The sequence below is a fragment of the Periplaneta americana genome, chromosome 2 (assembly GCF_040183065.1).
Source record: "Periplaneta americana isolate PAMFEO1 chromosome 2, P.americana_PAMFEO1_priV1, whole genome shotgun sequence".
Lineage (NCBI taxonomy): Eukaryota > Metazoa > Arthropoda > Insecta > Blattodea > Blattidae > Periplaneta > Periplaneta americana.
The window spans coordinates 36,867,290-36,886,209 of record NC_091118.1 but is presented as its reverse complement, the minus strand read 5'-3'; the positions used below and the strand labels follow the sequence as shown (position 1 = coordinate 36,886,209).

Sequence of the window (18,920 nt, the reverse complement as noted above, 5' to 3'; positions counted from 1 at the left end):
TTCCTTAGAAAGAATCCAGTATAGGGCAGCGAAATTTGTTAAAGGTAAAAGAGAAGATGGAAACGATACGATAAAAGAACTTAAATGGGAAACTTTGGAAAACAGACGTAGGAAAACTAGAATAACATCATTGTATAGAGCACATCTAGGTCAGAAAGCATGGGTAGACATAACGGCTCGGTTAGAAAAGCCAACGTACTATGGTAGGAACGATCATGATTTTAAAATCAAATGTAGGAAACAGAAAACGGATGTAGGTAAATTCTCATTTTTAAATAGAACTATAAATGATTGGAATGACCTACCTGCAGCAGTCTTTGAGGGCTGTCCTTCCTTAAGGAGATTCAAGAATAATTTAAAAAGTTGTATATAAAGTGAAAATTAAAATTAAGGTGACATTCAACATTTAATTTTTTAAGGTGACATGTATTTATCTAGGCTGACGAGTTTACTTCCTTGGCTTGAATTGTAAATTATTTAAAAATAGCGTATAAGAGGGCCTTAGACTAGAAATGTTTAGTTTAAATGTAGTTCTGTTTATAAGTACAGTATGCATAAGGGTGTAATTATTTGACTTATTTGAACTGTTGTATCAGTGAAGCGAGGTGAGTCAGTGAAGTTATGGTTTTACAGTGCAGTGAACAGTTCCGATCAGTGATAATTTATAGCGCCAATGAAATGTGTTCTATAGTGTCAGTGAAATGTGTTACAGAGTGTCAGTGAAATGTGTGCTAAAGTGTCAGTGAAATGCGTCATAGTGCCACTACAGGGAATGAGATGAGAGTAAAGTGAAAGACTATTGAAACTTATGTAGGACCTATAGATAATTATGTAGGTTGTATTGTAAAATTAGGTATTTTATTTTATGTTTTATTATTATTGTGTTAAATTGTATTGTGTATTATTATTGTATTGTGTGTAAAATTGTATTGTGTATTGTAAATTTTATTGTGTATTGGTTATCATTTTATTGTGTATTGTTAATATTGTATATACCACTGCCACCAGGTGCTTGCCCACTTGCAGTGTAAATAAATACATACATTACTGCTGTATATGTTATAACTAGGATCTCAGCCTTATGTGAAAGCCCATAGAAATAAATCGCATTTCACTGCTACCAAAAGCGTGTGTTCACACAGTTAAAAACCATTAAACACACCGCCAAATGGTATATGTAGGCCACTAGTGGGACTTACCATCATGGCAGCCATGTGAAATAATTTGGTTTCACTGCCAACATCTTAAATCAGAGTTTCTCAAACTACTTAGCAAGTGTAATTCCAAAACATAAAAAAAAAAACTCTTCTGCAAAAAAGTTTATAAAGCAATGTTAATAAAATAATAATAATAATAATAATAATAATAATAATAATAATAATAATAATAGTAATAATAATAATAATAATAAAAATAATAATAGTAATGATAATAATAAAAATAGTAATGATGATAATAATAATAATAATAATAATAATAATAATAATAATAATAATAATAATAATAATAATAATAATAATAATTTACATGAGGGACTAGTTCAAACTGATAAGCCTATTTCTTTTGCTCAAATTTAATTATTTTTATTTTGGAATTCCCTTAATATGGCACCACGAACCCATGGGGGTTGCGATACCCAGTTTAAGAAAGACTACCTTACTGTAAGCTTAAGGTATCTATTTAATATGATTGTACTTTTGGACTGTGCCATGTCTATAATACTAACCTCGCAATCCATTCAATTCGCCAACCCAACAATGTTCATCTTTCTGACTGATTATTGTTATGATATCATTTTTTCGAAAGCCGAGTTCATCATCGTCATGCCGCTCAAAATCTGTTAGAAAGAGAAAACAACGCATTATAATGGGCACTATGCTGTGTGTAACACAGTTCACTATATGTAGGGATTTAACATTAATACTATCTTCCCTGTATGTTCTGCAAGGAAAGTTTACAAGAAAAAATGCTAAAGGACTAAAAATACATCGAAATGCACTAACAACTATTTTATTTTCTTAATACGTTCAGACAAGTTAATTAAGTTTAATACAATTCTAAAATGTAACTTCATTTACGTATTTTGCAAGGGAGGTTGCCACGCCATAATAAGATGAGGTTATATTTTCTAGGAATGGTCACCTCGCCATACTCTTCAGCCAAGCACATTGGTTCTAGCACATGATGGATACTCACGGCTACCTATTAACTCTACGTGGATTGATAGACAATAAAGGTGTTGCTAAACTTATCTAAACTTGACCACACTTCAATATTCTGCACATTTTTTGATGTGAAAGGTGAATAAATAAATAAGAACATGAATAAATAATTAAACAGAGTCAATAAATGAATATACAAAATAAAAAATGTAAACAAACAAACAAATAAATACAGTATATGCAAAGGATATACAAGGTGTTTCAAAAGTAAGGCACAACCGTAATTAAAATTGAATGAAACAATTTGAGACAGAAAGCTAAAAAATGTCAAATTATGTATTGTACTTACTTACAAATGGCTTTTAAGGAATCTGGAGGTTCACTGCTGTCCTCACATAAGCCCACCATCGGTCCCTATCTGAGCAAGGTTAATCCACTTTCTACCATCATATCCCATCTCCCTCAAATCCATTTTAATATTATCCTCCCATATACGTCTCGGCCTCCCCAAAGATCTTTTTCCTTCCAGCCTCCCAACTAACAGTCTATATGCATTTCTGGATTCGCCCATACGTGCTACATGCCCTGCTCATCTCAAACATCTGGATTTAATGTTCCTAATTATGCTAATTATGACAGGTGAAGAATACAATGCGTGCAGTTCTGACTTATGTAACTTCCTCCATTCTCCTGTAACTTCATCCCTCTTAGCCCCAAATATTATCCTAAACACCTTATTCTCAAACACCCTTAACCTCTGTTCCTCTCTCAAAGTAAGAGTACAAGTTTCACAACCATACAGAATTGGTAACATAACTGTTTCATAAATTCAAACTTTCACCTTTTCTGAGAGCAGACTAGATGACAAAAAGCTTCTCAACCGAATAATAGCAGGCATTTTCCATATTTATTCTGAGTTTAATTTCCTCCTGAGTGTAATTTATATTTGTTACTGTTGTTCCAAGATATTTGAAATTTTCTACCTCTTCAAAGGATAAATTTCCAATTTTTATATTTCCATTTCGTACAATATTCTGGTCACGAGACATAATCATATACTTTGTCTTATCTGGATTTACTTCCCAACCTATCTCTTTACTTGCTTCAAGTAAAATTCCCGTGTTTTCCCTAATAGTTTGTGGATTTTCTCCAAACATATTCATGTCATCCGCATAGACAAGCAGCTGATGTAACCCATTCAATTTCAAACCCTCTCTGTTATCCTGGACTTTCCTAATGGCACTAGAGCAAAGTTAAAGAGTAAAGGTGATAGTGCATTTCCTTGTTTTAGCCTGGAGTGAATTGGAAAAGCATCAGACAGAAACTGGCCTATACGGACTGAGCTATATGTTTCACTGAGACACATTTTAATTAATCAAACTAGTTTCTTGGGAATACCAAATTCAATAAGAATATTATATAAAACTTCTCTCTTAACCGAGTCATATGCCTTTTTCAATCTGTGAATAATGATGTACTGTGCCTTTATACTCCCATTTTTCTTCAATCTCTGTCAAATACAAAAAATCTGATCAATAGTTGATCTATTACACCTAAAAGGAAACAAATTTTGTACTGTAGAAAGGAATATTTTTATCAAAATAAAATATTTTTGTGACTATTGTTATGCAATTTACGTCATCAAGAACATTTTTAAATGTCACTCTATAGTTTTTTAATATAATCTGAAAGAGAATACAATTTTTTTAATCAAAATAAAACAAGGTGTTCTTAACAAAAAATTATCTTTTTTATGTCTCTATGTCCACATTCTCTGAATTTTTGCTTCTATACTACTCAGTTGACTGAGAAATAAGTGGCTGATTTGGATGAGAACTTGAATAACATAGTCGCAAAAATATTTTATTTCGCTAAAAATATTACTTTCCAAATATAAGGTTTAACATGTCTGAGCTTTTTGTCAAAAATCTCCTCTTAATCACAATTATGCATTACTTTTGAAAAAAACTCTGCACTGATAAATAAACTAAAATACATAAATAGTAAGATAAATAAACAAATGTAAACAAGTAAACAAATAAGTAGGTAAATAAATAAATCCAAAGTTACAGTACCGGGAATCAGTTCTTTCAAAAAGATACGTTTTACCAGATCTGAAAGATGAAGCTATTTCTTGCCCTGCCTTACAAGAAGGTCAGTGAAGAATGGCTTATGAAACATGGTTTCAAGTTATCGACTATTGAAGTCTCTAATTCGTACCCACCGAGCAAGGCCTTCGCACGTCGCTTTCGTGTACGAGAGACATTGACATAGTTATCATGGTCGTGTGCGTGACTCTCCATGCTGTAATCTGGTACCAGCGCCACCTTGCTGAGCTTTGGATCCATAGACATGAAATGACGTGCTACCTGCAGAATTGCTTCGCGCAAGTCTACGAGTATTTCTGTGGGAGAGAAACAATGCAATTACAAGCAACGCAACAGCTAAAGAATATGGTATAGTATAGACAGATAAACTTTGGGAAGGCCTATATAGAAATTATCTTCAAATAAATTAAACAGTATTTTTTTAACCAATCACTGTATTTCTGTGGGAGAAAAACAACGCAATTACGTACAAGCAACAGCTAGAAAATAATGTATAGTCAGATAAACTTTGGGAAGGCCTATGTAGAGTGAGGTTAGTTGGGGATGCTCAAGTTTTTATCCAGAGCTGGCCTGGCTATCAAAGCATATATAACAGACTGGCCATCCCCATGATAAAAATGGTAACATGTGGAAGGGAATAACCACCAGGATCGCCTCTGTCAATTGCGAATGACTGCTAGACGGAAGTACAGTCGTTCCATGCAATTCAAATGAGAGTTATAACGTGACTTCTTTTGCAGTAGCTAGATGGCAGCATAGTGAAATTGATAAAAGTTGTTGCCGTCAAAGCCTATAAGGCTGAGCAATCCTCTACTATTCAATATTACATACTAGAATGTCAATATGCAGAAGGAAGAAAGGATAGATTTAATGCACATTTCATAAACAATCTGTGGTGTTCGGGTAAAGGGGAATAAGTCTTTTTTTAGTGCAGATGGAATTTTGTTCCCCAGAGGAACACACAAGTTAAATTATACAAGTGAGTTTGCAAAAATAAAAAGAATACTAGGAGTTGATATGTTTTATTTGTGTAGAAAATTATTTTCAACTAGCCGTACCCGTGCACTCCGCTGCACCCGTTAGAAATAAATATAAAGTAATTACATAATTAAAATAGGACATTTGATCCAGGGAACATTCGTGTTTGATAGAAGGATAAATAGTTTATTATATTACTTAATTTAAATTGTATTAAAAAAATTAAAATGCGATCATTTTGATCCAGAGACCACTCATTTGGTCATAAAAATTATTTTAGGAAATACAGGAAACGAATGCCTATCAAGTTTTCTGTGCATAAGAAGCTATTTTAATCTTACCTGTCCTCGATTCACTCAGAAGTTACTGTAATAACATTATAGCATTATGTCCATCTAGAGAAACTACACTTTCCAATGGTGAATTAATAATAAATTATACAAATTGGTTAAATTAGCTTCCGATATTACTTCATACAAACACAGAAACATTCTCTGTAGGCTATCGTATGTTTCATAGCTTTCGATTGTTGATGTCCAAGGCCCCTTACAGACGAAGTCATTTGTTTTTTATTTCATTACACCGCCTTAGATGGCATTGTTATTGTAATTTTGAAACTCATTTATCTCATTAAATATCAGTTCTATAAAAATTTTGAATGGAATAAAACTTACCGGAAATTATTTTTAAAGAAGCTTTTGTTATGTAATATTTTTCATGAAAATTAATAATAAGCGAGATATTTCGATTTATTTAATTCAGGCCTCCTTATAACTCCGCTTTTAAATGAAGTATTTTGAATGCCATATAGCCTAAATTCTAAGTTACAACGAACTTAATTTATATTCCAATTTTCATATAAACCGGTTCAGCCATTATCGCGTGAAAAGGTAACAAACATCCAGACAGACAGACAGACAGACAGACATAAAAACAAAAATTTCAAAAAAGCGATTTTTGGTTTCAGGGCGGTTAATTATATATGTTAGGATCAATTATTTTTGGAAAATCGAAAATTACCAGAAAAATTTCGGCTACAGATTTATTATTAGTATAGATAAGGGTCCAAAGTTTAATTTTCATTTATCTCCAAACTCATTTTTATGACTTATCTCCCTTTACCCAAACAACACACTTAACATTATTTTGTTCCTTGTTGATACTGCCCTTCTCCTTTATGTTTCAGGTTCCCAGTAAAATCGATGAAGCAGGAGAAGAAGAATTAAAGATAGACCAGGGGGAAACAATGTATCATCGTTCTTTTTATGAAACCTCCTAATTAATTAATTAAATGTCAATACACTGATACTCGATGGTGCCATTTATGTTCATCTTATTCACTAATGTTTTCTACCGAATTATTTCATATTCTTATCTACACTCGTTGACTTTTAATTAATTTTTTCTTCCTCCTGAAAAATTATTTTCTGTACTGTCACATAGCAATTTTCCATAAAAACAACGACATATAAATAAATGAATTTGCTTTGTTCCAATGGGTTATGCATGCAAGTTAGATATAGTTGGTTGGTAGCCAATGCTCTGGTATCATAGCAATAAAGCCATCAGCTTTCTTGCAGATCAGTATTTTTCTGTGATGTTTAGATATAAGTTTGTTTATATTATGTGTTATATGTACAGTAATTATTCTTTTGTATTAATGATGTCACAAATACTTGTAATTCCTATGGCTAATAAAAATCTAATCTACACTCACCAGTTTGGCGAATGTTTTTTGATTTGATGTCATCTTCGTTTGTCTCATCTCCAAATAAGAGGAGCTGTATCACTGATTTATTTTTCTTGACTTGCCGTCTGGAAATAAATAAAGAAAGTATAGATATTAGTATTCTTTACATCCAAAAAACAGAAGACAGCAGTTTGAAAGAAGCTTAAAATCACTCATTTACAAAGTAGCTCATATTTATTGGTTGGTTTCTAATCATATATATTATGTTCTATTTTACATCACTATGGCTGAACTGATATAAGGTTACTAGGATAGCTCAGACAACAGCGGGTTTGAATCGCGATCTGAAGCTGTACTGGGGCATGGTTCGATTTCAGCATGTGTTCTTATCGAGATTTTCCTCAATTACAACGCGAATGTCAGACAATTCCATGGCAATTTTCAAACCCATCTTGTTAAAATATACGAAATAATCTTGCTATTACCAATTTTACAGATGCTGAATACCTCCCAGCTGATACAGAGTACGAGAGTAGGGTTGTTGTTTAGTCAACTGTCAGAAGATAGGACTGAACATCATAAATGACACTAATAAGGCATCACTCATGAGCCAACTAAGCCAGAAGATAATGTGGTAGTGTGGCCAATTCCTTTTCCCTTCCATTGCATACATCACTGACTAACTACATATTACACTAACTAGACTTCAGATGCATACAAACAATTGTTCTTCCTCTGACATATTATCAAGTGAGATGTACTGCCTGATAATAAATAAATGTACATATCAGCCAGAACCTTAATCAGAGGTAACAGTAGGTTTAACAGATTAAAAATCAGAAACTTAGGGCATAAAAAAAGGGGGGGGGCATTTTATAAAAAAAAGTGTTGCATAGATATTTGTTAGACATGCATGTCTATTTCCAGGCAAAGATGCTAACTTGTTGTAGGTAAATTATACATTTCAAAAGTATTAAGCCAGTAGTAGTGTTCAGTGCCATTCAGTAGTGTTTTCTTTGTATTTTCCGATGCACCAGTCACAGCTGGAAGTTTTTTGTTTTCAAAATAATTATGAGGGCTGTTATTTTCAACCTCCAATAAACAGCCAATAGAATGGTAGGAGGCAGGGATGCTCAGAGGTGCCTGCGCATCTCCCCCACTACAACCTCTGCCACTTCCAACGTCATTACGCCATTTTGAGCTGAGTTGCGTAGTGTAATTCGATTTCTTCAAGCAGAAGGGAATAGTACAGCGGAAATTCATCCAAGAATGAGCCGAGTATATGGTGAAAACTTTGTGAGTGATGATGTTGTACATGAATGGTGTAGGAAATTTAAAGAAGGCCAAACCAATGTTCACGATGCAGGGGGACAAGGACGCAAGTCTGTTGCAACAGAAGACAGTATTCAACGAGATGACCAAGTGGTTTGAGAAAACAGAGATTTACTATAAGTGAGTTGTGTGTGTGGAATTTCCTAAGTTTCAAGATCATCTGCTTACACGATTGTAACAGGACACCTACGCTACAAAAAACCTGTGCACTCAATGGGTTCCAAAGATCTGTCTGATGACCACAAAGGTCGCCGAATGGCATCAGCGCTGACGTTCCTCACTCATTATGAGGCTGAAGGTGAATATTTTTTAAATCAATATTGTGACTGGAGATGAGACTTGGATTCAATATGTCACTCCCCAAACAAATCAACAGTCACAACAATGGATGCACTCAAACTCGCCAAACAAACCGAAAAAGTTCAAACAAACCTTAAACAACAGGAAAGTTATAGCTACCTTGTTTTGGGACCAAAAATGTGTGTTGTTTGTTGAGTTTATGGAATCGGGGACTACGATAAATGTAGCTGTTTATTGTCAGACTTTACGACGACTGCAGAGAGCCATTCAAAACAAAAGAAGAGGCTTGCTGACTTCTGGAGTTCTTCTGATTCATGACAACGCCCACTATCACAGTGTTGCTGTAACCCAACAGCTTCTTCAGCAATTTCGATGGGGAGTGTTTGAACACCCAATGTATAGCCCCGACTTAGAACCGAGTGACTTCCACCTCTTCCCTGAACTGAAAAGTGGCTAGGAGGGCAGAGGTTCCAGACTAATGAGGAGCTTAAAAACAACATTAAGGCCCATCTCAACTCACTGGCAGCAACATTCTATGAAGAGGGGATTGGAAAGCTTGTCCACAGATACATTTGCCTCAATCTCCATGGTGATTATGTCGAAAAGTAACCATGTTTGTACATAACTTTTGGTAATAAATTAATTTTGTTATTTACATTGTCTTTTTTGATGGCCCATTGGGGGTTGAAAAAAAAAACCAGCCCTTGTATGTGCGAAAACCACTATAGCTCATATCTTGCAAATTACACTGCAAGAATATAAGTTATTACTGTCCTTATTGCATTGTTGGCATAAGCAAATGGATTGGTCTACATTGGTGTATTGCATTAATGAGAATGAGAAGCTTGCATACCTATAGCACATATTATACAGTGAGTCCCAGCTAACATTTCTGGTGTTTCTGTTAGCCGATGAGCAGCATGTCCCCCCCCCCCCCCTCCTACTGCCACTGCTTGCATCTGCAAATTCATGGCTCTTCACTGGATTAAAACTTACATACCACGTTACAATAAACATTCAGTACTCTCCACACAGTAGCTGCTGGAAGTGTTGCTCATCTTCTACTGTGAGTTTTTTGTTTTTCATTGGGTATATTGTTTACTGCACAAACCAAATGACTGCACACCTTATTACCCTTTTGTTTACTGTGTTTCCGATATGATACTGTATACCCAATAAGAAACAAGCAAAGAGCTAACATTACAATACCAATTTCGAAGTCCTTGATTAGTATAAAATTTAATTTTAGGACTCATGTTTATTATACTTTTTTTCCTTGTTTTGATATATATTGCCACCTCTCAGAATATTGATTTCTTCTAATGGAAATCACATTGTGATGTTGTTGAGCAAGTACTCATATCTCTGAAGACATTAATTTTAGGACCCATGTTTATTATAAGCTTAGACTTTGTTTTCTTGTTTTGATGAATACTACCACCTCTCAAAATATTGAATACTTTTTCCAAACCCCCTGTATAATATGTAAATGTATAACAATAAGACTGATATGCACCATCTAAATCACTCTGATCTAAGCCTAAGCTAAAACAACGTAACAAGAAAATCAGTATACTTACATCAAGAATAATGGATTCGGAACATCTCAAAATCTGTGCTTCAGTGGCTAGTCATGATAATATCTTTCAAAAATATTGGAGTGCAAGAGGTCAAATGACTTTATTGTCAAACGCCTGGCATTAGAAAACAACAACAACATCAAGAATAATGTTAATTGCACTAGTCCAAAAGTTATCTTACTTGATTCTGTTCTATAACACTAAATGGAGTATGTAGTAGTTATTACACAACAGTGGGAAGGCTCAAATTCCAAAGGAAGGAAAGTAATGACATTGCTGTCTTGATTTAAAAGTGGCAAATGTTGACAAATTTACTTACCTGTACATTTAAATGATTGTTCTGGTACTACCTCGACAAGTACCACTAAGCAATCTACTTTTTCATTGTTTTCATTAGTAGAATAATTACTGTGTAGTAGATCTTTCTACATCTTTGTAATAAGATTATTAAGCAACTAAGAAGAATTGTTTTATTTTAACAGACACTTCCATTTCAATTGTTTCACTACTGTTACTATGGCAAATTAAATAACAGCAAGTCAAGCTATTTTTGAATGAACATAGTGATGAAATATTAACCAACATAACTACTTTCGACACTTCAGTTTTCATATTCAATTCGTTTTCAATACGTATCAAAAATTACATGAAGACAGGGATCAGGGGGGATCGTATTCAGGATGGTAAAGGTATTCAAATCAATTTGAATACTACATGAAAACATAGTAAATATTAGGGTCTTACATGAACCAATGTTTTGAATTTCGCAAATGTATCTATTATAGTTTAAATGAATACAGGGAAGTTTCCTAGTAACCGGTACTCATTACATAAGCAGTTAAGTCAGCCATTGTTGCATATACATAAAATATGTATATTTTCCCTGGACCAATCACATCTAATAACAAACTATTAAAATTCTTTTCAGAAAGGAACCACTGTGTAAACACAAAACGACTTATGTAATGGGTACCAGGTACTAGGAGATTACCGAATACAGTATTACATTCAAAATAGATACTGCAGAAGTGCAAAAAAAAAAAAATAGCTGCGGTGAATATTTAACAATAACAAAAAATAATGAGCAAGAGAAAGAAAATTAGTGTTGTGTAAAACAAAGGCTTTTTACGAACGTAAAAAAGTTATTATAAAATGCCTACTTTAGCACCATATGTTAATATACATGTCACCAATATGTGGCTACTAATGTGTATAATAGCATTAACGAATTACAAATGAGTGGAGTGCAAAAATATCTAATGATTTGATTTACATTATTTCAAAATTAAAATGAAGAAGCAATGCAAATGTACATATTGTAGGGAAGGTAGGGGGGATAATTTTCTGAGTTTTATTTCAATAAAATTCACAACTGTTAATATAGCAAGTAAAGCATTTATTAGAACAAGAGGAAGCAATAATATCTATAACAGCACTCATGCGAGCATAGTGGACAGTTAAACCTTGCTGGAAGCACAAGAATACAACATGCAAAACTCAATACAAACAATAAAACTAATATTCCAATTACTGAAAACAAAAGAAGCATTCACTTGACTTTGCAAGAAAATTATAATGGCCTTGAAATCTGTTCTACTGAAAAGAACAATATTATAAAACTAATATTTTACAGCCTAGACTCAGGGAATGATATTATGAAAACCTAATTTTACGCTTTAAATGCTCATTAATACAATCACAGACACAAAATACGAAATCTAACTTGGTGCAGGTTGGGGTTAAGAAATTGAAAGGAGTTCAAGATCATGTTTCACCACATTAACTAGTCCTTCAGATCAACTGAGGTGATAAAAATAGAGGTATCATCACGTTTGTTCACAGGTGTAGTGCCAAACATCTGCTTTCTTCCCAAACTCATAAAAATAAAATAAATCTTAGACCATGTTTCCAGCATTTGTTTTATGATGCAGCTATGCTTTCTGAATTTTCAGACTTTGGTAAACATTATATTGGGTGAAAAATTAATCTTCTGACCAGAAAGTGACAATTTTGGCTATTGGGGGACACCCTTTCACAAGCCGGCTATGGAGACAGCTTAGTAACAGCAATTCGACAACCCACAAAAATTGTTAGTGTAAAATATTATTAAATATAAGCGATTGGCAGCCTTGGAGTGCAATTGACACAGCACCAGCTTACAATGACTGTAGACCTGGGTTCGAATTCCAGTGATTGCGGAGACAAGACAAAGTTAAAGTTCCTGAGGGTTTTCCCTTTTTCATCATTCCGTCATATTCCATTTCGGTAGGAGAAAAACGCACGCGCACACACACGCACACACACACACACACACGTGGGGGAAGGGAGAAGATAACGTGCTCATCGAAGAGGAACTTTATGACATTGATGCTAATCTATAAAATTCGTCTATGAAAATATGTCACAGTCTTTGCATAACAAAGAAATTAAAAAGCATAAATTGTAAAGATTTCTTTACAAGTATTTAGAAGGGTAACTTCTTAAAGAAAGCCAAGAATGTCTACATGTGAACAGGCAGCTTTCAGATATAGAGCGTGAATTCTGCATTCTTACAGCACGTCAGAGATGCAGAAACACCCAATGTTTTCATTACGAGGGAAGGCAAAGACAAGGAGACTTTCTGGTGAATCCATTATCAGGAATTTTCTCTAGGACTGGATTACGTTGAACACGGTGAAAGCATCATATCAATATTTCAAACAGTTGTTCTCATCAAGGTCAGAGTCTAAAGATTATTTAAGTTTCATGCTTGTGTTGTTAATTTTGATTTCAATATATAGTGACTTCAAGCTAGTAACCAAGAAGAACTGATTCAAGAATGAATGCTGAAACTATGCTAGCACTTTATAAATAACCTCCCTGTATATAAATTTAATTTTATCAAATTATTAAAAATATTCTACTTTTAGTCATTGAGATCATTTTTTCTACCTTCTCTAATATAAGAATATTACTTCATCTTCCAAATTTATTAATCACAAGATATTCCCATTTTCTTTGTTTACATATTCTTTATTTTATTTGAACCACTGCCTGCTGGATCGCGTCCTATGACTGCTTACACTGCCTGCTCAATCAAAGTTATTTTGCCGCTATTAACATTGTCACTAAAATACACACATATCCTGAAAATGTTAATGGCAGTGTGCACTACCTACCAGCTAGCAGCAAAATAACTTTTTTCATTATTCGCACATAAGCACTGATTGGGCAGGCAGTTTATGCAGCCATTGGATACGATCCAGCAGGCAGTGATTTGAACTATCACTACACCTTTTATTACTTTCGGCAATTTCTTGTTTGATTAAGAATAATCTCTGCTCCATATGACTATCCTGTGTTACTATTTTGGCAATATAAGAGTCTACAAATCATATCCTTCTGGCTGAGAAAACAGTACTGGGTTCACTAGCATTTTCTTCTAACCTGATTGCACAGTCTGGTTGTCCGACTGATTCAACAACCTGTACTCCTGTATTAGTGTTTGTAGGTTCTTTTAATTTGTTATATTCAACTGCAGCTAAGGTAACCTCATTTTTGCTATCTAGATTTCTTTCATTCTTCTCTATGTCTACTACGTCGTGTTTTTCTTCTACCTTGTTTTGTGTGGATTCTATCAACTTCGTGCTTTCGCTTAATATTTCTGTAACAAATTCGTTTAAATTTTTTTCATCTACTGCTTCTGCATCTACATCCATGATAGCTTCAACAACACATGTCTGAAAGTCTTCTTCAGATCTTACAGTTTTTAGTATTGGTGGGCTATAATTCACGTGAATGTAAGGTGGGATTTGTTGCGATATGGATTCATTATCATTTTCTCTGTCAATGTCATGTAAGTCTGTGTCCAGGGATTCTGTGTTTAATCTCTGTACAGATGAAGTGTTTCTCCATACCACCATCCCAGCAGAAGCAGAATAAGAGTAGCCACACCAAAAAGCAAGCATAGAGCGAAAAAAGTGCCAGACTCCGCTAACAAGTCCTGACCTGCTGAGGTGCTGCTTTGGAAGGTTGGGAGCTGCTTCAGGGTTGCCAACCAGAGCCCCTCGATCGGCCATCAAGTATGCCAAGTGACGCCGACGATGCGTCTCCATCACCATGTCATTCAAGGAAGCTGCTACTTTGAATGATACCTGTGGAGTTCAGCACAAAAATCTATCACGTTATGAAATAAATAATACTCATATAGTCACAGCCAGAAAGATATATCTCTTGAAATGAATGCTATCTTAAGGTATGGTCACATGCGCTACTTCTAAGCTGTGTGCAGCATGAAAAAGTAGCGAGCAGCAGGTTCGGCACTGCTACTTTTCGGGTTGCACCATTGTTCATGCATTGCAGTACGAGAGTTGCACAGTTTTTTGTACTGCAGCACTGCAAAAGTAGCGACATGTGACCGTACCTTTAATCTGGATATACAAGATGAGCCAAAGAACATCTGTTTTTCTAACCATTTTTAAGTCAGTTATTTACTGACATTGTATCAACTACAGTAATGTCTCAGTATAGGCGGACTTCAGTTCAGCGCAGTTTTCAGTTTTGCATACATATTTTAAATCTCTTACTAAAATCCCATATATTATAATGCAAAGATATTTCATTTTTACGTTATCATTATATATGATCATTTCATTATTACATACGAAAAATTTTGAAGCTAATACATATTTTTTTAACGTTTACATTCTTATTTTATTTAATGTTGGTTGCAGATTTTATGTACTATATGTACTTCTTTTCATTTTAAACATGTTGACTAGAAATGTAATACTGTACGTAAAGTGAAGCATCTTCCGTGCATATGATCTTCATTCTACGTTGCTGCTAGAAAGCATGATTCGATTCTCATGTCATTGGGTGAACCTCAATAGTTTGTAGAAGATAAATTACTGAGAAAAACAAACCAAACTGAAATTAAGAACTATCTCAAAATTTGTTGATTGTACTATGGTACTATGTCTATAATATTTATTGTACATTAAACTTTTCTTTTAACTTAAATAATTTCCTTGTGTTATTTTAAAATTGGGTGATAAATATATTGCTTGTAGTTTCGTACAGGTAAAGTAAGTTTCCTAAGTTTGTTGAAACTACAGGATTTTTGGTTTTTGTGTGATGTATGGTTTTTTATTATGCTGTGATATACGATGTTTGAAAGTTATGTTCGTGCAGTGAATATTTGGTTGGTTTAAGAGACGTATTCCCCAAAATTTTGTAAATTTGTATATTTTATATCCTGTGGTTTTCATAAAATTTATTACAAAAATGACGATTATATTTAATCCATTATAGCTGCCATATTGATTACAAATACGTTCGTGATGTCACGCTTTTCCATTAATTCTTTAAAACCTTCCTTGATATAATGGAACTTTCTGAAAGTCAGTGTTTATAGTCTAACTATTTTACTACGAAAATTTATTCCACTTATTTTATAAGATCTACTTCATTACTGTAATAATTTTTCCTGTAGTCATATTTCATTAAGAAAGATTTCTGAATGCTAAAAAAAAATAGTTACATTTCTCCTGCTGCAACACACAAAAAAAAACTATTAATAATTTATTATCTGACAAAAAGACATACATACATCTAACAGATGATCCACATCTTCAATGTCGCCTGGTATGTCTGAGAGTGCATTGAAAATCTCTGCTGAATTTTCGAGCTGTCTCAGATCTGGTTCTGGAAGACACAAATCAAGACATTCATTCAAGTATGCAATATGAATGAAATAACACTGTTCATAAAATAGTACATTATGCAACGAGCCTATAATGATAGTAATTAAGAAGCGAGTATGGATGTTTATGAAACGAGCGCAAGCGAGTTTCATAATTTTCATACGAGCTTCGTAATTACCATTATAGGCGAGTTTCATACGACTTTTTATGCTCGACCATATTTCTAACTTATTTAATTATTCAGATGTATACATTTTATTTGTATCTGACAAGATCGGAAGTGACCTTGTTCTAGGTCGTGAATTGTGAGATGTGAGCAGGCGTGAAAGTATTGATTTTTACCGAGGAACAATAATGTCATTGACCTTGTGTAATCCTGTTAAACTTGACCTTGATTATTGAATTCGACATTGAAAAACGAGATGACAAATTGAATTTATTTGAATATTATTTACAATTAACGCTAATTATTATAGTAACAGAACATAACCTTCTGTGACAGTATTGGATTTCCAGCCTCCGTGACTTTTCGCTAATTCTCTTTCGATTGCATATCCGAGAATAATCGATACTTGCTGACTTGTTATTGGCTGAACACCTGTAAGCTGAGTTGTCATTGGCTGAAAACACCTGTACTTTAATGACATGCATTAAAGGACTGCTACCAGGTGTATAATTACTACATTTCGGCATGGTCGAGCATAAAAGATAATAATTTATCACACACATAAAGATACGTGCATATATTAGAACATACAAAGACAAAAGGAGGATAGCAATAACAAAGGAAACTTTTAATAGAAAAAGGAGAATCTTCTGTGAACCTCTGAAAAAAGAACTAAGGAAGAGATTAATGAAGTGCTTTGTGTGGAATGTGAAATTATAATCATCATCATCATCATCATCATCATCTTCCTAACAAGTATTAGGCCAAGTGGCCTGTTACAGTCTCAAACTAGAATTTTCAGTCCATCTCTTCTTTGGACGGCCTAGAGATCTTTTGGCATATGGATGGTAATGAAACAGTGCTTTTGGAATTCTGCATCAATTCATTCATTCGAGATGACCCTTCCACTGAAGTTGATATTTGCTGATGAACTGCATAATGGGTTCTATTTGAAGTTCTTGCATTATGTCCTCATTTTTTTTATGATCCCAGCGAGTATATCCAGCTGTTGCTCTCATAAACCTCATCACACTTGCTGTTATTCTACTGACATCTTTATTCTTCACAGTCCATGCTTCACTACCATAGCTTAATACTGGCTGTGCTAAGGTTTTATACAAGCCTATTCTTGTGTGTCTTTGTACTAGTGAAGGTTTCATGATTTTATTAATGATCCCTATTGTCTTATTATATGAGAAATTGTATGGAGCAGAAACATGGACATTACGACGAAGTGAAGAGAAATTACTAGAAGCATTTGAAATATGGATATGGAAAGGAATGGAGTGTGTGAAATGGACAGACAGAATAAGAAATGAAGCTGTGTTGGAAAGAGTGGGTGAAAAAAGAATAATGTTGAAACTGATCAGGAAGAGGAAAAGAAATTGGTTGGGTCACTGGCTGAGAAGAAACTGCCTACTGAAGGATGCACTGGAAAGAATGATGAACGGAAGAAGAGTTCGGGGCAGAAGTAGATATCAGACGATAGACAACATTAAGATATATGGATCATATGTGGAGACTAACAGGAAAGTAGAAAATAGGAAAGACTGGAGAAAGCTGGGTTTGCAGTGACAGACCTGCCCTTGAGCAGAACACTATGAATGAATACAGGGTTGGGCATGAATAACCTGCCTGTCTTATATCACTTGAGTTGAAAACCAACTTTCCTGTAAGAGCCCAGCTTTACTTCGCTGCTTAAAAGGATCCATGAAATGCTACCAACTTTACAAATAAGCAATTGACAGTTACAAGCAAGAGAACAGAGGAATAACTACAAGTGTGGAAGGAGTAGTAATGTTAAACACAAATACCTGGGGCCTGTTTCTCAAAACTCACGGACTAGTAATACTAGTCTGTACAGTAGTAATAATAGTTTGTTTTACAAGTATGTGTTTCTAGAAACTACAAGGGTAAAGTAGTAGTTACCAGTTCACAGACTAGTAATATTGGTCGATTTCACCAGTTCCTAAGAGATTCTGTTTCTCAAAATGCTAATCTAGTTGATTATACTAGTATTCAACAGGAATATTCCTACAAGACTCTAAAGACTGGTGATTTCTATATTATCAGTTACCAGTGGCAATCTTTCTCAGATAATCAAAACAAAATATCGTAGTTATTTTTTTAATATATGTGGTTTAGTGATTCCGATTGAAGTAGTGAAGAAGTTGTTGTGAGAAGAGCTAAAACTATATCGAGAAGGAACAATTATTATTCCTTTACAGGAGCATTGTTTAAATATAATGAACGGTTTAAATAAAGTGCTGAAAAGCTTGGAGAGTTGTTAAATATAGTGGGACCTGCCATAACAAGACAAACAAATAGAAGTCATGCATTATCAGCAAAGCTTCAAATACAAATTGCTCTACAAATCGGGAAGTTGATTATTTTCCAATGCCATCTGGTTTTTCTGCCCTAAACTAGCAATACATGCAGAATTTTTTTCCTAATAATCTGATACCAATTCATCAACTGCAGTAATTTTTGCTGGCTTTCCTCCTCCACTGCCAGTTCTTCTGACATTGTCAACTTTAGCCTACAAATTAAATACAAAACAATACTAATTTACGAATAGATCAAATGTAAAACTGAAAAAAAAATTAGCTAATTTTTCAAGTCATAAGTGGCATTCATGTCGCCAGTAGACCCACTAGCTACATAATGTGTTCATATTATGATACTCTGAACTTGAATTGGTACTCATCAAAGTTGCTTTCTTAATGTTGGGCCAGTAAGTGTCCCTAACGTATGCATAATCTTTGTTCTGAGGTATCAGTTCCATAGCCTCACACATTACAAATTTTTTTGTCCATTCGTTTACTTTATCATTTTTTATTATTGTGCTTGAAAAACACCGAATGATATATCCTTTGATTCATTAATCATATTGAGTATAGTTAATTTGCTTTCAATTGAT

The 18,920-nt window shown here is 34.1% G+C and overlaps 1 protein-coding gene across 2 annotated transcripts in view; it reads right to left on the bottom strand.

Moving 5' to 3' along the window:
• The window catches only part of LOC138692321 (small G protein signaling modulator 3 homolog), a 77,753-nt gene that overhangs the window by 11,378 nt on the left and 47,455 nt on the right, over positions 1 to 18,920 (bottom strand). For both annotated transcript variants that reach the window (XM_069815478.1, XM_069815479.1), the window contains exons 9-13: positions 15,741 to 15,835; positions 14,138 to 14,283; positions 6,966 to 7,063; positions 4,387 to 4,566; positions 1,727 to 1,837 (exon numbers count right to left, since the gene is read on the bottom strand). In XM_069815478.1, coding sequence (XP_069671579.1) covers positions 1,727 to 1,837; positions 4,387 to 4,566; positions 6,966 to 7,063; positions 14,138 to 14,283; positions 15,741 to 15,835 — 630 coding nt within the window. The remainder of the gene's footprint in view (positions 1 to 1,726; positions 1,838 to 4,386; positions 4,567 to 6,965; positions 7,064 to 14,137; positions 14,284 to 15,740; positions 15,836 to 18,920) is intronic.